General features: G+C 49.2%; 2 protein-coding genes across 3 annotated transcripts; both read right to left on the bottom strand.

Moving 5' to 3' along the window:
- Positions 1-1,399: 1,399 nt before the first annotated feature.
- On the bottom strand, positions 1,400-2,059 carry LOC139358087 (uncharacterized). The gene is given in 1 exon segment (XM_071077579.1): positions 1,400-2,059. A coding segment is annotated over 1 exon segment (660 nt).
- A 66-nt stretch (positions 2,060-2,125) lies between these two features.
- LOC105498805 (sphingosine-1-phosphate receptor 3) lies at positions 2,126-18,161 on the bottom strand. Of its 2 annotated transcripts, none has more exons than XM_011771151.3 (2): positions 17,891-18,161; positions 2,126-8,507 (listed from the first exon to the last, which is right to left on the bottom strand). In XM_011771151.3, exon 2 carries the CDS (start codon positions 8,358-8,360, stop codon positions 7,224-7,226), a length of 1,137 nt encoding a protein of 378 aa, XP_011769453.1. In that variant the 5' UTR covers positions 8,361-8,507; positions 17,891-18,161; the 3' UTR covers positions 2,126-7,223. The 2 variants fall into 2 exon arrangements, with proteins under 2 accessions (XP_011769453.1, XP_070933679.1); XM_071077578.1 differs by lacking the exon at positions 17,891-18,161 and adding an exon at positions 9,248-9,332.
- Positions 18,162-20,032: the final 1,871 nt, after the last annotated feature.

A 20,032-nucleotide genomic window follows, 5' to 3' on the forward strand; every position in this document is an offset into this window, starting at 1 on the left:
TGTTCCCAGCTTGAGGGAGTGCTGGGCATTGACAAATACATGAAACATGTAAAGCGCAATGATTTTCTAAAATTCTGCATTCCCAACGTGCCCATCAGTTCCCTCTTGCTGGCCCAACTTTGCGTGCTGTCCACAAATCCCTTTCTGTGGACGGTGACAGTAGTATAGGGAGTGAGTAGGAGGATTGTGGAAAGATCGCAGAGGTCATTGCAGGACCCAGACAGACCTTGCAGTGGGTTTAGAGTAATACTCAGGTTCTCCCGTGGAACTTTCAAAGTTGGCTCTAAGACAGATGAAGTGGACAAACCCACTCCTGGACATAGTGTCAACCTAGAACTGTCAGCTCCACACAGGATCACAGGGCAGGGAGCTCGGCAAGACAGCCCAGCTGGGGGCCCCGCTTTTCAGAAGAGGAAACTGGAGCCATGCAAGGGCCTGGGGATCAATTTAGGAAAGAGCACAGGACTCACAGTCCTGGACCTGTGCGTAAAGCTCACCCCCCGCCCCATGGAAATGGCATGCAGTGCTTCCCTCCTGGGTTCTACATCTGTGCTCCATCTCGAAATGCGTAAAAGCCTGAGTCATTCAGACGGGAGAGGCAGTGTTTCTGTTTCCTCTGTCTTAGTTGGGGTTTCTCCAGAGGGAAACCCTGAGAGAGGACTTGAGGGTATGTAGTTTATTTGAGTGAAGATCCCAGGAGTAGGGCGAGAAGGAAGCTGACGAGGAAGACATGCATTATCAAGTAAGTTACCATCATGTGCACAACTGGAGCCGAATCCCACTGGGGAACCCTGAGAGACAGAGCTGACACCCCAGAGTTAACCCAGCAGAGCGGGGAGACGGCTGGGGTATTTATTCACCAAGTCTATCACTTATGGAAGGCTGTTTCTGGAAACAGTTTCTGACTGGCCCTGCACACACCTGTACGTGCCTCCCAAGCCGGGGAAGTCCTTGGGCCGAGAGACAGGCGCTCATGACAAGCAGACTCGGATGGAAGGCAGGCATCAGAACCACCCTGCGAGCTGGTTCAGACAAAGATGGCAGGCCCTCCCACCCCCTGGCCCCGCCAAGCTCCTGACTCCCTAGGTCTGGAGTGGGGCCCGAGAATTTGCATTTCAAAAATTCTCGAAGCGATGTTGGTGCAGCTGCTCTGAAGTCTTGACTTTGAGAATCACTCACTAGTGAGAGTTTCCAGCCCTTACCTGTCTCTTATTGATGGCTTTCCCCCCTCTAATTTATAATTATGTTTTCACACCACTTCATGTCACAGATCCCAGGGTCCGTGCTGTGAATTTAAAAGTGGAGAATTAATAAGCATTTATAACTCCATGCAACCATTGCTGGCAGCTTAAATGCCATCTGCCAGCCACAATTTATTTATAATGGGGTTTATACATATTTATAAGTTTGCAAGCAACAAATGCACAGTTTTAAAACTGGCACATTTTATAGCAGCCAGAAAAATTGCAACTTTATACCAGGACTTGTGAATGTGAGTTGCATATGTATATACGTACATGCATATACTTACATTGATTAAAAATGGATCTGCATCTCTGTACACATGCAGACTGACTCTGTGCTGTGCACCTTGGGACTCCTCCCTGGGCTTTGGTTTTACAACTAGCTAGGAAGTCAAACAAACATGAAGAATTTGGGAATTGGCAGGCTGTGGCATCAGCCATGGAGGATGGTCCTGGATGCTGTAGAATGTGGGATCCAGCACAAAGGGAACAAGAACAGGACATGAGGACCACAGGGGTTGGGGGAACCCACTGTGGGAAACGAAAGAGAAGCCAGCAGGGGAAGACATGGAAAGACGAAGGTGGAGGCAGAATAAAGATGAGAAGAAGGGAAGAGGAGGCTAAAACAAGCCTAGCTTTAGACCTTTGTTCATGCAGCCATGCATAGCTGTCTGAGGCCAGCGGGGAAGGAGGAGAAAGGGAAGGTGTGGTGGAGGAGGCTGTGCTCGTGATGTCATGCTTTGGTGTATTCCCAGGTGCAGCTGCATGTACTTGGCACAGTCTCTTGGGATTTCTGGCCAGCTTCTTGGGCTCATTTGCACATTAGTTAATATGTGGCCAACGCTGTACTGGAATCGTGGGATAGAGAAGTGAATGTATGAGGTCTCTGCCTGAGTTTATAACCTAGAAAGAAATAGACACACACACACAAAGGTGTGGAGTGTGACAAGCCTTAAGGTACCCGTGTGTCCAAGTAAACTAGAACCAACGAGAGCGGAGTGCCCAGATCAGTCTGGGGACTCTGGAGGCTTCGCATTGCAGGTGTCAGATACTGAGTGTTAGTGGCGTGGAGGAGAGCGCGGAAGGCTCAGGATGGGGAGGGACAGCTAGAGTTGCCACTCTCAGTAGGGATGCTAGAAGGGGCGGGAGGTGATCCCAGCCTCCCTTCTTTCCGCCTCCTGGCTGTCACAGATGTTCTGAATTGATGAATCCCTCCGGCTAAAAACACACAGGTTCTTTCCCTAGGGCTGGAAAAACGGTTCTCACTGAAAAAGCACCAGGAATAAAATCTCATACAATTTTAGGTGACTCTTTTATTGTCTCACCTTGAAATACTGCAGACGGAAAGACGCGCGCACGGGGAGCTATGGTCCCGAGCTTTGAGGTGATGAATTCCCACTCGTGGTCATTTTTACCATAACCAAAGTTTCTAACCACCAAACTCAAGTGGCAATTAAAACAGGCATTAATGGATAAATCCATCTTTAAATATTAATGGGGTTAATTTTGTTAACAACTATGTGTTGGTTGCAAGTGGAATGTTCTCTGTTCATTTGACTTTTGAATATAAGTTGTTCCAGAATATTGTAAAATTAAGTATGTGAATGTTTCTTTGTATTCAGAATTAAACATTTGGTGTTAAAATCCCAGGATTAGGAGACAACTCCATGTAAATTTAATGTGTAATAATAAGATAATAACTTTTTAAAAAGCATTTGGATAGCAAATTATACATATTGACAAATGAATATTATTTGAAAGTTGTTTTGTTTCCATTAACTTTTTGTGAAACAAAAAGAATTACTGTAACGGTCTATGTCTTGGCGTATTGCCAATTCACCACTTTCTACTTCATACTGGAACAGAACTGGCTTTTTGGACAGTCCCTGAGGAGTGGAAATACCAAACGAATTTCAAGTTCTCTAATCTTTGTCCTATGACAAAGGATAAAACCTAAGTTATCTGGTCAGTGTTTTGGAGATTTGACAACACAGCAGGTGAAGAGAATTAGCTTAAATTCCCTCCTCCCTTTCGATGAATCCACAGCGATTCCTTCACTCTGTCAGGAAATGGTGTGGTTTCCACGCATGAGCCCCTTCATGATCTGTCTGGTGCATCTCTGTGCTCCTGGGATCGCCAAGTGCAGGCACGGCATCGCATCCCCAAGTGTCATCCTGTGACCCACGAGGGGAAGATGACACACCCAATTTAGGTAATGCTGCACTTCTTGTTATAATTGGTTATTGGAAAATGTGCCTTTATTATCAGAACAGTGGTGTGCGCATTTCTGATTATGTAGCTAACCTTTGGATATCTGACTTAGATACTAAAAACATTTGGGTGTTGCAGTTTTGCACTTGTAGATACAATTTAAAAGCATGAAATTGGTGATTTAATTAGATGTTTTCTATAAAATGCACCTTGTTACATTTCTGTGAAAGGGTCTTACCAGCGTGGAATAACTGGCTCAAGGGTTGAGAAAAGCAACCGTTTTCTAAACAGTTAATTGTTTAAAGGACTATACATGTAAGTCTGCAGGCAATAAAGGCTATTGTGAAAAGTATCTTTCATTTGGATGATGGATTCTGTATTGCCTCACTAAAGAGAGGAGGGGAGCTTGAAACTTTTCTCTAGGAAGGAGGTATTGTCCGTGGTTCCCTGGGAGACTTTTAAAAAAACAGTTACAACAAAGCCTTGTCCCATCCACCAAGGCTGTGGAATGAAGATGTATCCTGGCAGATGTACTCCTAGAGGACTCACCTTGCCTTCTAGCTCCAGGGTGGGCAGCTGCGTCCTCACTTGCGTTGGGGCATTTCATCATGAGTTGTAACAAGCATCGCTACCAGAACAGCTATGCCGAGCACTGGCCTCCTCTTTACATAGCACGCAGGTCAGAGAGGCTAAAATGGACCGTTTGTATGGGAGAAAGCTAGTGTGCAAGGGTTGGCTCTGACTTATTCTCTCCTGCTGCATAAACAAGAGCAAATGGGGCAGGACGAGAGGTCCCATGTCTTTGAGCTGCCATGGGTCTTACAAATTTCTCCCTACCAAAAGACCATTCTCAAAATAGTATGACCTACCAAACTGGTGTAAATAGCACCCAATGCACCGAAGTTTCATTAAAACACCACCTATGGTAGTGGAGAAGAAGAAGAAAGGGGAACGATTCTTTGGGGTTCTGCATGTGGTTTAATTCCTGAAATGCTGAGAAACACAGGTGGGTAGCAAGCCTGCAACAGCAAGCACCCCTGCAGTGGGGAGGGCGCCCGGTGAAAACAACAAAACAGTCCCATCCCACGGCCTCCCAAGAGTGGGTTTACACGAAGCCTTTTGGTTTTATTTTATTTTTTTTTTTTAACATACATTGGAAATAGTAAAGGTTTCTAATTGAAAAGAGATCTAATGCATAGTTTCTCTGCAGCACAGAAGACCACCTGTTCCCAAACTTCAAGGTTAGGGCTTTGAAACATTCAGCTGCTAAATTATCTCCAGCTGGCTAGCTAGTTAGACTTATTGGAGCACATTGGTATCAAAGGTGATTATGTTTTGCATTTAGCAAATGAGCACAACTACTTTTTTGATGTATTTTTAATTCAGATGGCTCAAAAGTCTTGTTATTTCAAGGGAGCCTTATGTCGTACCACAAACATTGATACCTCCTAGTGGGAATGGTGGCTGTGGGCTCCCTAGTAGAGTTAATGGATGAAGGCTGAGATACTTAGATACTGGGGACATCAGGGTTATGGAGCAAAGCGTTATGAACAATAGCTAGAGAGAGCTCCAAGGCTCCCAAAGCAATTCATAACTGTAACACAGATAAAGTTCCAAAGTCATTTCATCACCTATGTGAAAATGCAATACTGAATGTTTTGGCTCTCCGATGCATTTTGTTGTTGTTTTATTTTATTCATTATTATTATTATTTTTTGAGACAGAGTCTTCCTCTGTCGCCCAGGCTGGAGTGCGGTGGCGCAATCTCAGCTCACTGCAATCTCTGTCTCCTGGATTTGAGCAATTCTCCAGCCTCGGCCTCCCAAGTAGCTGGGACTACAGGCATGCACTACTGCGTCCGGCTAATTTTGGTGTTTTTAGTAGAAATGGGATTTCACCATGTTGGCCAGGCTGGTCTTGAACTTCTGACCTCAGGTGATCCGCCCACCTCGTCCTCCCAATATGTTGGGATTACAAGCGTGAGCCACCGCGCCTGGCCTGTCATTTTCTTAATCCAGTACTTCAATGTTTTACTGTCCTAGAAATGCCCTGGGTTTTCTCATGCTATTTCATAAGAGAATACGCTACTCTTCATTGATGTCAAGAAGGCAACAGAAATGCTCCTGGGGAAGATTTCCTTACAAATAGGTTTCATCTCATCAGTAACAAAAATTAGAAAAGTCTTTGGTCAGCCCATGGAGATGAGTTACCCTGAACCCACAAAAATGTCTCTTTATAAGAGCAACTTGCATCAGATGACAAAACAGGAATCAATTTCTCTTAGAAAAAGTTATTAATGTGTTAAGACCGCTCTTAGGTTTTATTCAGGCAAATGCTCACTGAACCTAAAATACTTTAGGGAACTCTGATGTGAGCTTCCTTTGAAGGCTGGTTGGTTTTGTCCTTGTTTTTAAAGAGAACTCAACACGGCAACTGTGTGCTTATGATAGTTCTACAAACGTGTTCACTTTTCTTTCCATCTATTTGTATAACATGTACAATCCTTGGGGAAGAGCATGTACAAAAATGTCTTCTAAGAAATCCCTTTACAAGGTAAACAGACTGCTACAGGTTCAACTTATGTTGAAAAGTAAAATTACAGTATCGTGTAGGTATTATTACAATAGATCACTTTGAAGAGTGCACCAACTGCCAGATCACATTTTCTAACCTGACAATTAAACTTCTCTTACTGATAGTCACGGCTAGTCCCAGCTTTCAGGAAGCTGTGAAACTGCTGGTGGTCACAGCTACTCAGCTGTGACGCCACGGGGGATTACTGACTTGGTGCTTTTCTAATATAGAAACAAACTCAACATAGAATCAAAGTGCTGTCTTGTGAATCTCTGCTCATTTCCTAGACACCTTCTGTTTCCTGAAGCAGACCCCGCCCCAGTGGCATGGGAAGGTGAGCCAGGTCAGCCGCCCGCTTCTGCTGCTCCCTCATAGGCTCGCTCTTTGGCCCGCCTGGGGGCACAAGCTCCTGCGTGATCTCGACTGGCTTTTCTGTGATTTGCAGAAACCTGAAAACCATCACATCATTTGACTTTGGGATATGATTAAAATTACGCAGGGACAAATGACTGAAAGGACACAGGGCCGGCGTGGGTCAGACCCTCACATCTGGGGCCAGCCTTGGACAAGCCCTTTTTGGAGAATTTGAACTTCAAAAACTTGGTGAACATGAGACTTCATGTCAGTCTAAGGAGACCAGGGATGGCATGTCCACCTAGTTCACAACCATGTCCTCGTACTGGGGGTTCAGTCCGAACCCACTTGTATAACCTGTTACCTGTGTGTTGTATGGAGATTCTATGTATGTACCACATGGCAAACACCTGCAACACAAATTCTGTGTAACACAGAGATGTACGAATATACAAGCATCCATTCTATGCATAGGAAATGTAGTGTAAATCATCAAAACACCGTTCAGAGGCACATGGAGAGTCACATAGCATTATGTGGCCCACGACCTTCCCTCTCTGTGAACAACAGGGAGGGTGTCTGGGATTCAGCAGAAGGCTGTGGATGATGTCAGCAGCTTAGTACATCTGAAAGGCTCTGGAGCCCAAAGCGGACAAGGCACGTTGTCTACACTGAAATGGGGTGGTGATTCCTCGGGCCCCCTCTGTAAAAGACGTCCACACTGGGCAGGCTGTTGGTCAAAGTACGGTAGCTCTCCCGAGGCACAGCTCTGGAGGGGCCCCTGTGGAAGCGATGCATGCAATAAATAACACAGCCGCAGAGCAGGGCGCACAGAGACGATCACTTGCAGAAGATCCCATTCTGAAGCGCTGCGTTCTTGTCCATGATGCAGGATGAGGGGGCTGTGTGGGGCAGGTCTTCCTTGACCTTCGGAGAGTGGGTGCTGTTGTTGCTGCTACTTGATTTACTTCTGCTTGGGTCGAGCGCAGGCTGGATGGGGGAGGCGCGGGCCCCCCGTCCCCTGACCAGGCAGTTGCAGACCAGACGGAAGAAGGCCCTCCGCATCTCCTTGCTGGCCAGCGTGTAGATGACCGGGTTCATGGCCGAGTTGAGCACAGCCAGCACGATGAACCACTGAGCCTTGAAGAGGACGGGGCACGCCTGCACCCTGCAGGCCACATCGATGAGGAAGAGGATGAAGAGTGGAGACCAGCAGGCAATGAACACGCTCACCACAATCACCACGGTCCGCAGCAGTGCCATGGACCGCTCTGAGTTGTTGTGGTTGGCCACCTTACGGCTGCTGGACTTCACCAGGAAGTAGATGCGTGCGTAGAGGATCACGATGGTCACCAGAATGGCCGTGAAGATGCTGATGCAGAAGGCGATGTACTTCTTGGAGTAGAGGGGCAGGATGGTAGAGCAGTCCGGGAGATTGTGCAGGCAGTTCCAGCCCAGAATGGGCAGGGCGCCCAGCGTGAAGGCAATGAGCCAGCACATCCCGATCAAGAGGAAGACGCGGTGCTTCTTGTTGGCGTCGTAAGGCCTCATTTTGATCATCGTCAAGTGCCGCTCGATGGCGATGGCCAGTAAGCTGCAGGTGGACGCCCCGAGGGCCACGAACATACTGCCCTCTCTGAGGAACCAGACCGTGGGAGACAGGCTGAACGTCTTCTTGCCGGACATCAGAATGTTGACCTTGTAGGCGATGCCGGCCAGCAGGTCGCAGAGAGCCAGGTTGCCAATGAAAAAGTACATGCGGTTGTGAAATTTATTGTTTTTCCAGATGGCAATCAAAACCATCAGGTTCTCTAAGACGATGAAGCTGCAGATGACCAAGAAGAGCACGGTGGTGAGCGTGCCGGCCTCGGAGGCCTCCTTCAGCCTGCCCGCCAGCTTCCCCACGTACTGGTAATGCTCCCGCAGGGTCTCATTCCCCCGCGCAGGCTGGAGACGCGGCGGGAGGGCAGTTGCCATCACTCGGCATTCACAGACGGTTAGCTCCAAAATCCACCAGAGGGCGCTCGAGGAACATTCATTTCAGAGGGAAGCAGGGCTGAGGCTCTGGCTTCTTTCAGCAAAGCGTGCAGGCCAGACTCCAGCGAGGGCGTTGAAAACGGGCTCCTGCCAACAGATAAAAAGAGGGAGCGACCCTTGATAAAACGATCGCCGCCTAAGGGGCCACGGCAACGCTGTTGGAGAAAGGCATGAAAAATGTGGAAGTATGGGGATGGCTGGCCACATCAGGCTGCACAGAGGGTCTTTAGACACAGGCTAAGTTCCTAAGTGATTGGGGGAGACCATGGGAAGCGATTTGGTGTCTGGAGTTGCCGGGAAGGGAAATTCAGTGCATGAATTATTGAATCCTGTAACAAAGATACACAGACCCAAATACAGTTTCCATCTGGAAATCTCCAGGCACTAGAAAATGCTAACTAGTCCTCATCTAGGGCACGGGAGCTGGTGACCCATTATCCCAGTTACCCAGGGAAAAGCAGGATTTTCTCAGGACCTAAAAGCAGGATGGAATCTGAATGATGCCTGCTCAATTTCCAAGACCTCCCTGGTGAGTTTCACAGTGGTATCGTGGGAAGCTCCCTCCCTTCCCAGATGGTGTCCCCTGGATCCAGGCCCAGAAATCAGGTCTGAATGGGCTGTAGGTTGGCCTGGCAGAGAGCCCTGAGGCCTGACCATGTGGTCATCGAGGGACCAACAGTACAAGTCTGGGCAGTGCCCATGCAGACACCACACTGGTGAGCAGTGGGTCCAGGGCCCAGCGAAGAAGGAATATCAACCTGCAAAAACGGGACCTAAGTCTACAGAGGATAAAGGAAGGACAGGAAAGCAGTGACAATCACACTCACTGAGTCTGCCTTGAAATTCAGAGCCCTGAATATCAGATAGAACTACGTGGGAGCATGTGAAGCGACAGAAGCGGCACATTTGGGAGCACTGCAAGAGAGAGAAAGTGGTAAGCAAAGGCCTCGATGAGTTCTGAATACCAAACTCTTCTCCCACCAGACCTCAAACATTTGCACTCAACCACACTGGTAACAGGTAATATCAGTCAGCCTTCTGTGATGTCGATGACGCCACATACCCAACTATCAAGGTAGAAACCGCTTTCAGTGGATTCATTTATTTTATTTTATTTTTTATTTTTATTAAAAAAAATTTTTTTTTGAGACGGAGTCTTGCTCTGTCGCCCAGGCTGGAGTGCAATGGTGCAATCTCGGCTCACTGCAACCTCCCCCTTCCGGGTTCAAGTGATTCTGCTGCCTCAGTCTCCTAAGTAGCTGGGATTACAGGCACCCGCCACCATGCCTGGCTAATTTTTGTATTTTTAGTAGAGACGGGGTTTCACCATGTTGGCCAGGCTGGTCTCAAACTCCTGGCCTCAAGGGATCAGCCTGCCTCAGCCTCCCGAAGTGCTGGGATTAAAGCGTGAGCCACCGCGCCCGGCCATCATCTATTATTTGAGTATTTAAATATCAAATTAAGTTCAAATGAGGCTAATTTAAAAGAGCCCACTGTGTGTATCCAGTGAATTTTTTTCTGTAACTTTTACAACGTTTGAACCACAGCCCTAAATTTGCTTCAGAGACACATGAACCACTCACCAATACTATGGGCTCTGCATTTTAGGGTGTGATAGACTGAATCTCATCCACCCATGAGTTTATTCCCAGGTACAGATCAGTCCCTTGAAGATCTGGGGCTTGCCTGGTTGGGGCTGAGAAGCAGAGGTGGCTCCAAATGGTGTCTGTATCCTCGTGACCTTCCGGAGTGGCGGATGCTGTCAAAGTCCTCTCTCTACATCAGTTTGGGGGGCCTGGATTTTCTGAGATGGCCCCTTGCTTCTTTGCAAAGATTTTTTCCAGTGTCCTGGAGCTTGGAGGTGTTGGTTGTTCTGGAGACCACAGGGGTAGAGGGCTGGTGGGGGGTGGGATGTCCGAGCTGACGTCTGTGCTCTGGAACTGCCCGACCCTTCCCAGCTGCCGCCTCCTGAAGTCACAGAGGCCTTGGGTCGAGGTCAGCTGGAATGCCAAGTGCTGGCAGAAAGGCTTATTGTTGGTCAAGGCCCTCTGCTCACTGCAGAAAGAAAAAGCAGCCAAGTTCCAAGTCCAGGCTGATGATGCAGGACGAGAGGGGGTTGCCTGCCCAGATCTCTCCCATCACTCATGAGCCATGACAGGCAGTGCAGGGCCCTGGGCCTGCCTCCCTGAGCCCCAAGCCTGGCTCATCCACGCCAGCGCTACTTGGCTCCCCATTCACCTGAGAAGAGACCATGTCTCACCTGCAGGTTCTCCTGGAGGTGAACAGGACAGTCCAGTGGGCAGCCTTCCCCCCAGCCCCTCCCTCTCTACCCTGTCTGATTTTTATTTAAATATTGCCCATCCTTCAAACCTCAAGTCAAATTCTACTTGCTCTGTAACATTTTCTGGAATCATCCCAGCCCTGGTGACTTTTCTCTGATGCTGCATGCCACTTTTGAAAAAGCACTGCAAACTGCCTCTTTAAATGGGACAATACCACAGGCAGCAGCATTTTCTGAGCATCGAGCTTCTCCATTCACACAGGGACCTTCCACCCAGGGTAAGTCCACAGTACCCTCCCCAGCGTCCTGTACAATGACAGGTGCTAAAAAGATACTGTCCCTTTAGTTTTTGTTTGTTTGTTGTTTGTTTGTTTTGTTTTGTTTTGGGGATGGAGTCTCATTCTGTCACCCAGGCTGGAGTGCAGTGGCGCGATCCCGGCTCACCAAACCCTCCACCTCACCACACCCTCCGCCTCCCAGGTTCAAGCGATTCACCATGTTGGCCAGGCTGGTCTTGAACTCCTGACCTCTAGTGATCTGCCTGCCTTGGCCTCCCAAAGTGCTGGGATTACAGGTGTGAGCCACCGCGCCGGGCCTAGTATTGTTTATGATTTCTTTCTTTCTTTGTCTGTGAGCAGGGACTGGAGAATCACTATTTCTGATTTTCACTTTGCTGGGTTTCCACCCTGATCAGGGGCCTCTCGGGGACACATGTGCTGTGCCCGGCATGCACCCTGGCATGAAGCCGGGTATGAGGAAAACCTGGGCCCTCAGGCTGTCTCCTGCCACCTCCAGTACCATTGCACAGTGCTGAGGGGGGCCACGAGGGCTCTGCCGTTTCCCACATGAACAGTCACTCATGCTCATGGAAAAGGCATGGAGCAAAGGCAGTCTGTGGGCAGTGCCCTGTGCCAGCATCCTCCCTCCCATAGCAGCTGGGGCCAGAGCCGTCACCATGCTGCCAAACAGATGACCTGCCCGGCTCACACTGCAACGAGAGGGGCCTTCACCTGGCAGACAGACAGCTGTCCATGACACCACAGTGTCCTGGTTTATCCCACAGCATCACCGGGATACCCACTCCAGTATGTGGGGCTTCTGAGACAGAAACTGACAAGCTGCAGACAAACCTTGGTTCCAATCAGTGATGCCTGAGGCCCCTTGTCCCCAGCTCAGGTAGGGATTCAAGCACAGCTCCATGTTCCTCATCCTTTTAGGTAACACTGGCATATTGTTATAATTCAGACTGTTCTTGTACTACCTCAGCTTGCCTCCTGTGCCTCAGTTTCCCCCATGACAACCTGACCCTACCATTTTATACTTGTCCTGTCTCCTCTGAACCTTCTCCACACCTTTGCTTTTGCCATGCATCCCCCATGACAACCTGACCCTGCCATTTTTACTTGTCCTGTCTCCTCTGAACCTTCTCCACACCTTTGCTTCTGCCATGCATCCAACAGCCAGATCTGGACTTGCTCCCAGGAGTGGAGAGAAGAGGCTGAGCAGACCCACCGCTCCACAGGCTCATACAAAATTGAGCAGAGCAGAAAACAAGCAAACAATTAAAGACAATAACCAGCAATAAAATAACTCCAATAAACATAGTATAAGATTTGCCAGAGACCCATCAAAACTATGAATCTTGAGGGCAAACATATTTTCCCATTAGTGTTCGATTTATCATTTCCCTTATAATTAAATATTCATCCCTCAAGAAGCATATTTGTCCAGAACATCTTTTGTTAAATATGATTCTCCGCATTTTGCCTAAGTGGAAGATATCTGGCGTCTTTAGAATCTAAAAGCTCATTTTCTCTGGATTATCAACATTTACAAAGCGGGCCTCATCCCAAGAGTTAAGTGCTGGGCTAAAGGCCAGATTGATTTTGGATGTATCTACACATTATTGTGCACGGTTAAAAGCATCTCATGGACAAGAGTTCCCCTCCGCTCCTGAGGGGTACCAGCCACAGACCTCAAGTTTGCTGGAAGAAAGCTCGAAGCCCACCCAGGCCTGAGGCTCCTGGAGTCAGCGAGCCCTACTCAGGGCAAGAGGGGAGACAGCCACTCTGGAGGATTGGTACTAACACTGCCAGGGACTGCAGGAGGGCTGGGCACTGCGGGCACCGGCAGGCCTGCGACGCTGCCTGCCCCACCACACAGAGATCAGTGAGACCAGTACCCAGGCCAGCAAGAGGATGGGCTGGACCCTGCAGCCTTCCTTGTGCCCCTCCTAGTCACCACCTGTCCCCAAGCATCACCACTACCTGGGCTAGGACTCTCCCCTAGGTGAGTTTAGCCTGCTTCTGACCTTCACATGAATGACCCTGCAGGATACAATTGTGTCCATTGCTTTCCTCTCCCCATGATGCTTGTACGAGTCCTGCACATAGATGCACCTGCATGCTGAATATTCCTTCTTGCTCTCATGGTGTGGGCAGATACACTACCCTCTATTCATTCCTGTTTATGGACATGGGGTAATTTCTTCCGTGGCCCATGTGTTGATTATCATCAGGTGGCACTGCTGGGATTGATTGAGGATGTTCTCTTGGCGAACACATGTCCATGTTTCTGCAGGGCCGATGTTGATTTGTGAGCGGTGTGTTGGTGTCTGGGATGGGCTTTAACCATGACTTGGAGGCACTGGGCTTCCCAGACCCCAGCCAGCTCATCTTGCAAAACTGGTGTGGGGAGGAGGGGTGGCCCCCAACAGAGGGCAAGACTGATGCAGTATTAGTGTTCACTCTTTGCTGTATTCCAAAAGCAAGTGTCCAGAGCTGGCAGTGACGTTGTAAATTTGATGACGGCTTAAATTCCACCTGAACACTTAGAAATAAAGCCAGATGCTGAGACATGTGGCTCTTTGCAGACTAGTTTTGTATATATTCAGAAAGCTGGGCACGTTACGGAAGACACAGGAGTACAGACAGCTGCAGAGCAGAGACGCTCCTCCTCATTAGCGGTGGTCTCTAACCGATACAGACACTGACGCTGGGCTGCTCCCACTGCCCACCTCCATGGCACATCCTTGCCTAGACGTTCCACTCTTTTCCAAGTGCTGCACTAACACATCTCCCTGACCGACTGGACAGACCCTGCCCACCACCCAGCTCTTCAAGATACTTAAGTATTTGATTGTCTGCATCTTCAGTCTTTCCATGTTTACTGAGAGACACTGCTCACATCTCAGCTTCCCTCAGTTCTACTCAATAAACAGCTCATTAGCTAAGAGTTTTCATGTCATCCTCACTAAGCTGGGATCATCCAGCCTACCTCAAAGCATTTTAATACCAACACTTTTTTTTTTTTTGTAGAGAAGGAATAAGACGCCTTCAGAAGATGAGTCTGCAGTGAATGACCCCAAATTAGACCCTACCAAGGTCAGAGGTGCCTACCTTCCCCCCATTTTCAAGGAGAAGCATCGCTAGGGGGAGGGTGAGCCAGAGAGAGGAGGCCGGATGGATTCCAGATGTGCTTTCTATACTAGCGATTCGCTTTCTCTACCCATGTCAAGTTGAAAAATAAGCAAACTATAAAAGGAAGAAAAAGAGAAAAAATAAAGAAAATATTTCCACAGTCTGATCTCCTTCCCAACACCCCCCTTTCTCTCTCTGCATAAAAGAAAAGCACAATAAGACAGTAAGATATTTCTCTCGGTCAGATGCAGGATGCTGTATTTTTAATAGACATGTACTCCCAGGGAAATTAACTAGCTCATCCTCCAAACTGAATTAAAACACCAAACATATGCCAATAAACAAAATTTCTTGGAAAGCAAGATTTTTTTAAAAATTTCATTTAAAATAACTTAAAAAGGAAATGAGTTGGCCGTTTCACAGCTCCAGCAAAATTTCTTTGCTAATGAGTATTTTCCCTTGCTCTGGATTTCTTGGGTGACCTCACTCTGCTTTTGGAGATAGTCCATTGCAAAATGCATGCTTCACACACCCAGCTGCACACGCTTGGCCCATGAATGCAGCTCCCCTGAGAAATAACAACTCTTACAGACAAATCAGGTGAGGGCTTCGTGTCTTTTCTCCCTTCTCTTCTTCAAAGCGTGCAAGTCAGTGCACTTCCCTGGTTAGACTTACCGCTTCCTGGTGGCTTTTCCCCAAGTCCTTCTCCATCACAAACAAGGCTGGCACATTATGAGCTATCTGGGCATAGTCCAGAGAACCCCAGATATGGAGGCGGTGCCCCAGGAAACTCAGGCCCCGACCCTGAGCTTCTGCCTCCGTGAACACTGTCCTAAGCTTCCAGACTTGTGTGTGGGAAGGCAAGTGCATCTGATCCAGGAGGTGGCTGACCCCTTTGCCTGTCCATGAGTGTTTTTAAACCTTCTCCCTTCTGCTGCTTCTTCATGACGGCATAGGATAAATGACTCTCAAGATTTCCACAGGGATGAATCCACAGGGATGTGGAAATAGGCTCTGTGAGAGGGCTGAAGGTACATTCAAATAAGAGCCATCCTGCCCACGAAGTCAACCTGAGATCCTTCCTATCCCTTCCCAAAGGGGCAGTCTCACCTGGTAACTCGGCATGTGTGCCACCTTGCACCATGGACATAGCACACATGGCCCCACAGCAGCATCTGCCTTCTGAATGTACACAAGAGAATACCAACGCTGTGGGAGGCGGGGGGCTCACTTGTCCTTAGTCACAGAGCTTAGAAGAGGCTGGGCTGGGCTGGTGTCCGTGCCATCTGATTCCAGGATGTCACATTAGGGATGAGCTCTTTGGGAGGCTGCCACCTTGCCACTGGTTCTTTGCCTAGGTGGTGACAAGAGATTCTCTGGCAAGTTTTAGAGACAAACTGCCTTGTGCTTCCATGCCAGCAGAATGTTAGAATGTCCTTCTAGGGGCACTGAAATATCTGGAAAATTTTGAAGCCAGGAAAATGGAGCGGCATCTGCAGGCCAAAGAGCACCACCCATTGCTTGAGGAGCGGGTCCTCGCCTCACTGTGGGAGCTGACCCCAGCCCAGCCTGTGGCGCAGTGAAGAACCACTCACTGCGCACCAATTTGCACTGGACAATCTCATCACTGATTTGACCCAACTGGCCTATCGTCTGTTAGAGACACAGCTTCAATTCCTCAAAAATAGGATTCAAAAAAGGGAAGGAGACTTTATGCCCAGTAGCTATAACAGTAACATCAACTGAAACGTGTTATTAACTGAAACTAGATACGATTCCACTCAGTCTATTCTTTTTCTTTTTTCTCAAACATTATATTATCTCCAAAAGCTTAAGGAAAATCTTAAGGCAATTAATTTGGCAGAAAACATATGGCAGAGGAATCATAGGAAATGGCTCTGAAACTGATAAGAAAGGAATTAGGAAGCCAAATATGAAGGAACGGAACAGCTCATAGAACCCACAGCACCCTGTTCCAGCTGAGGTAAATGGACTGCACAAGGCTGGCGGCCTGGCCCTGGTAACACTGGGGAAACCGTACAAAATCCTGGCAGTTAAAGGGTTCTAGAACAGGGCAACCTCAGATTTTTCAAAACTGTGGCATGCTCAAATTCTTGTTTTGGTAATAAAAATATATCCACAGTATATAATAAAAATATACAGACAGTACAAGTATTGAGGAAGATGAAAGAGATACCATGAAATCAAGTTAGTGTCATTAGTTCCAGAAAGAGGAAAACCAATCCCTGAATTCTGAGAAATAAGATCCTTAGGCCACTATGTAAAGTTTCTTCTACAGGAACCTGGAGTCTCTACCCTTTGCATATGGTAGAAAATCAGAGACTCATGCATTTGAATAAAAATCACAATGATAAAGAGGAAAACGGCATTTTCAAAGATGAGAACTGGTTGAGAAATCATTCTCTCTAAATCTTAGAGGGAGGCTCTTAAGAGCTAGCTTCAGTTTGTATCTCAGGTATCAGGAGATGGGTGTGACTTCAGAGGCCCAAAGTGAGTATTTACTGGTTTGCTAATGAAAAAAGCCTGATGTGTGGTTCTTCTTCTATGGCAACAAAGTTATTCAACCTAGCATTGAGGTCTGCATCCATGAAATAATACTTTACAGATATGAACACTTCTACAAGTCCTCAAGCGCGCGCGCACACACACGCCCCGCACCATCGCCATCTCCTCAACCAACACCAGCCCTGGGCATGGCCAGCTATCCTTGTTAGTCATATTCTGCAGAACATAATCCTTCCCTTATACTTTCTAGGAATTATATTTTTCTTAACCATGCCTGCAAAATTGTCGTCTATGAATAAACAATATTGAAAAGATAAATGATGAGTATGTGGTCATATACAAAGTCTGTGACTTCTAATGTCCAGATTTTAGAATGACACCTAATTCTGGAGATCTCAGAGGTCCAGGTAGGAGTGGGTACCATGTACAGGGCGGGCCTCCATTTAAAAATAACCTTCTGAAGAGCTGTTTTTGTAGCGCCCCTTTCCTTATTTTAAGGGTCAAAATGAGGTGTGTTCCCTTAAAAAATCCAACAAGAAGTTCTTTTCTTCTATCTAAATATAAAAACACCACAAAGAAATGTGCCATTGGGAGTGTCCAAAGCCAGAAAGTCAGAGAGAGAGAGAGAGAGAGAGAGAGAGAGAGAGAGAGAGAGAGAGAGAGAAAGACTGACTATTGGGAGACTCAAAAAGCCCAAAGCCCCTTCTCTAGCTGTTATCTCAGTTATGAACACAATGTACTGATTTTCCGTGGGAACCTCATTGTTGCATTGTGGGGACTTCGTCTTCCAGCACCGATTCTGACGGACCTAATTGCTTTGTTTGAGAAATGTTAGGAAAAAACTAATTTTCCGGCGAATATTGTTTAAAAGAATGATTTTCGCAGGCTAACGACCACAACCCTCTCCCACGTCCAGCGTCCCCAGGCCCTGGCACTGCGGGCGCCTAAGTTTTTAATTGTCCAAGGAAAACGACTGATGGAACTTCTCCACAAACAGCCTCTCCACTTCCATCCAGGTATTCAGCTTCCAGCCCGTTGTAAACGCTCCGGGTGCGGTGGAAAGGCCTCCTCCGCGTCCCTGCAGCGGCTCTGGGGGAGGGGTGCTGATGTGGAGCGCTCGGGCCGCCGCGGCGCGCCCAGGTTCCCGTCGCGCCTGGGATCGGTGGGGATTTTGTCGGAAAGGTGGGTCCTTAGGCCCCCAGCCCCCCACCCGGGTTCTGCGTCCGCCCGGGCCCGCCGCTCACCTCGGTCGGCTGAGGGCGCTGAGGCCACCGGCATCCTGGCGGGTGGCGAGCGGCGGTGCCGGGGCGCCCGCTCCTGCGCTCCAATGCCAGCTGGGCTGGGAAGCCCGGCAGTCTCGGGGCTCGCGACGTCGTTCCCGGGCCTGGGGTCCTGCTCGGTCGCGTCCTGCCGCCGCCTTCGGGTCCCTGAGTCCTTGTTCCCTGTCCCCGGAACCGGCTTTCTCGGCCTCTGCCCGAGCTAGTCAGACACCAAACTTTTCCAGCTGCCCGCCGGGGCGGGACCCACGCTCCGCCCCTCCCCTCGCCGCCCCCAACTCCCGCCCCTCGTCCCCGCCCCCCGCCCCCGAACCCGGCACTCCTCCAGCTCCCCACCTCCGGCTCAAGCCGCCTGGTCTGCGGGCGCCCAGCCCGCCCCTAGCCTGGACCCCTTCTCCCCGACCCCGCCAATCCCCTAGGCTCCTGCTCGCCCTTCGGCCCCTGTCCCCAGGCCGGCCTCTAGACCCTGCCCTCATCGGGCGAGCCCCAGGTGCCGACCCTGGGCGCCCAGCGACCCGGCGGGAACAGGCTCGGAACCGGGTCGGAGGTCTGGGCTTGGGCGGGCGCCTGCTGCGCTGACAGCGAGAGTTTGTTTGGGCCGATTCTTGATAGAATTAGTACTATCATTATCGTTGGTCCCGATCCTGACCATTTCCTTTTGTAACTGGCCAACCACCGGCTTGGGCTTGTAGGTGGGCGGCTGGCGCCGGACAGCGTTTTTGTTTGGGCTTCCTCCTTCTCCGCACTGGTCCCCTCCGGCGCCTGCCTGGTCCCTCTCCGCGCTCTACCCCCAGGCACGCAGAGACCTGGGCTCCAGGCGGGGGCGGCACTCTCCCCTAGCCCCGCTGGTGCACCAGCGCCCACTCCGGCACAGAGCAGCGCCCCTCCTAGACCGGCAGCCGGCGGATCTCAGCCCCCACGCGACCCCCTCCTCACACGGATTTGCCCCTTTTGTGTGGCAATAATAATAATAATAATAATAATAATAATAATACATCCATATGAAGGCTTCAAAGAGAAGAATTCCCAGAGAAGGAACTGCCACATTTTCAATCAATGGCAAAGGCCATGATTGAGCGAATACAGAAACAACCTTAGAAGCTTGGGGAGAAAGGAAAAAAGTAAAGAAAAAGGAGGAAGAGGAAAAGGAGAGAGGAGAGAAGCGGGAGGAAAAAGACGAAAAAGGAAGGAGAGGCCTGTGGTCCGACTGCACATTCCTGGGCCGGCAGGATTGGGGCCGCAGGGGCCGCTGCAGAGAGTTGAGGATTCTTTGTGCAAAGGCCGCTGGTTACTTTCTGTCTTTTGCCCTCTTGCCTCCAGAGGCTGAGCCCAGCGCATCCTTCCCTTGGAGCAGGGTGCATATGCTTATTTGGGGTGCAGTTTGAGCGGTGAAGGGCACTAAGAGTGGAAGTCGGGGGCACTCCTGTTCCCTGCAGAGAAACGCAAGCCCTCAGCAACTGAGCTGAAGCAGGCGAGTGACTCTGCCTGCTGAGGCTGCCGGCCCTAGAGGCTCTGGCCCTCAGGAGCTGGGGGACTTCCCAGCGTTTCGCCTATGCCTGTGTTACTCTGGAGTCTCCTGGCACTGCAGCCTTCCAACTTGTTCGGAGTGTCTGGTGTACGGCTCTGAGAAGCCACTTCTGTCCCAAGTTTCATGTGGGCCTGAATGTGCTTCCCTTTGTTGGACTCCTACAGCATCAAGTCAAGAAAAGAAGGGAACATGGTCCTTTGGCGTTGGTCCCAGCCGGGATAACAATGCAGCCTACTGTGGCCACTGTGTCTACACTTACCAAAACGGTCAATAGGTTCATGAACACATCTGTTCAATTAGTTGCTTCCCATGATGAAAACGTTACTGCTAGGGTACTGGCTGAGGGTTGTTTTAACCGGCACCCAAGTCTCCATTCCTAGAGCAAGTCAGTTACCCTGATATAATAGAGCAACCTTGAGGTGTGGTGAGGCCTCCAAAACTAATCTCCGGAATTGGAGCCCAGAAGCCCTGAGGAGTGATGTGCTTATGGCGGGTTTCCCTAAGAGAGACCCGGGATCTGACCCATGGCATCACTGAAATTCCTCTTTCAGTGAGGCTCCATTTCCCTAAAGATCCCTGTC

This window comes from Macaca nemestrina, chromosome 14 (assembly GCF_043159975.1).
Source record: "Macaca nemestrina isolate mMacNem1 chromosome 14, mMacNem.hap1, whole genome shotgun sequence".
Taxonomy (NCBI): domain Eukaryota; kingdom Metazoa; phylum Chordata; class Mammalia; order Primates; family Cercopithecidae; genus Macaca; species Macaca nemestrina.

What these genes read in the sequence shown, in the direction of transcription:
- LOC105498805 (XM_011771151.3), bottom strand. Translation starts at nt 8,360, where the DNA reads ATGGCAACTGCCCTCCCGCCGCGTCTCCAGCCTGCGCGGGGGAATGAG.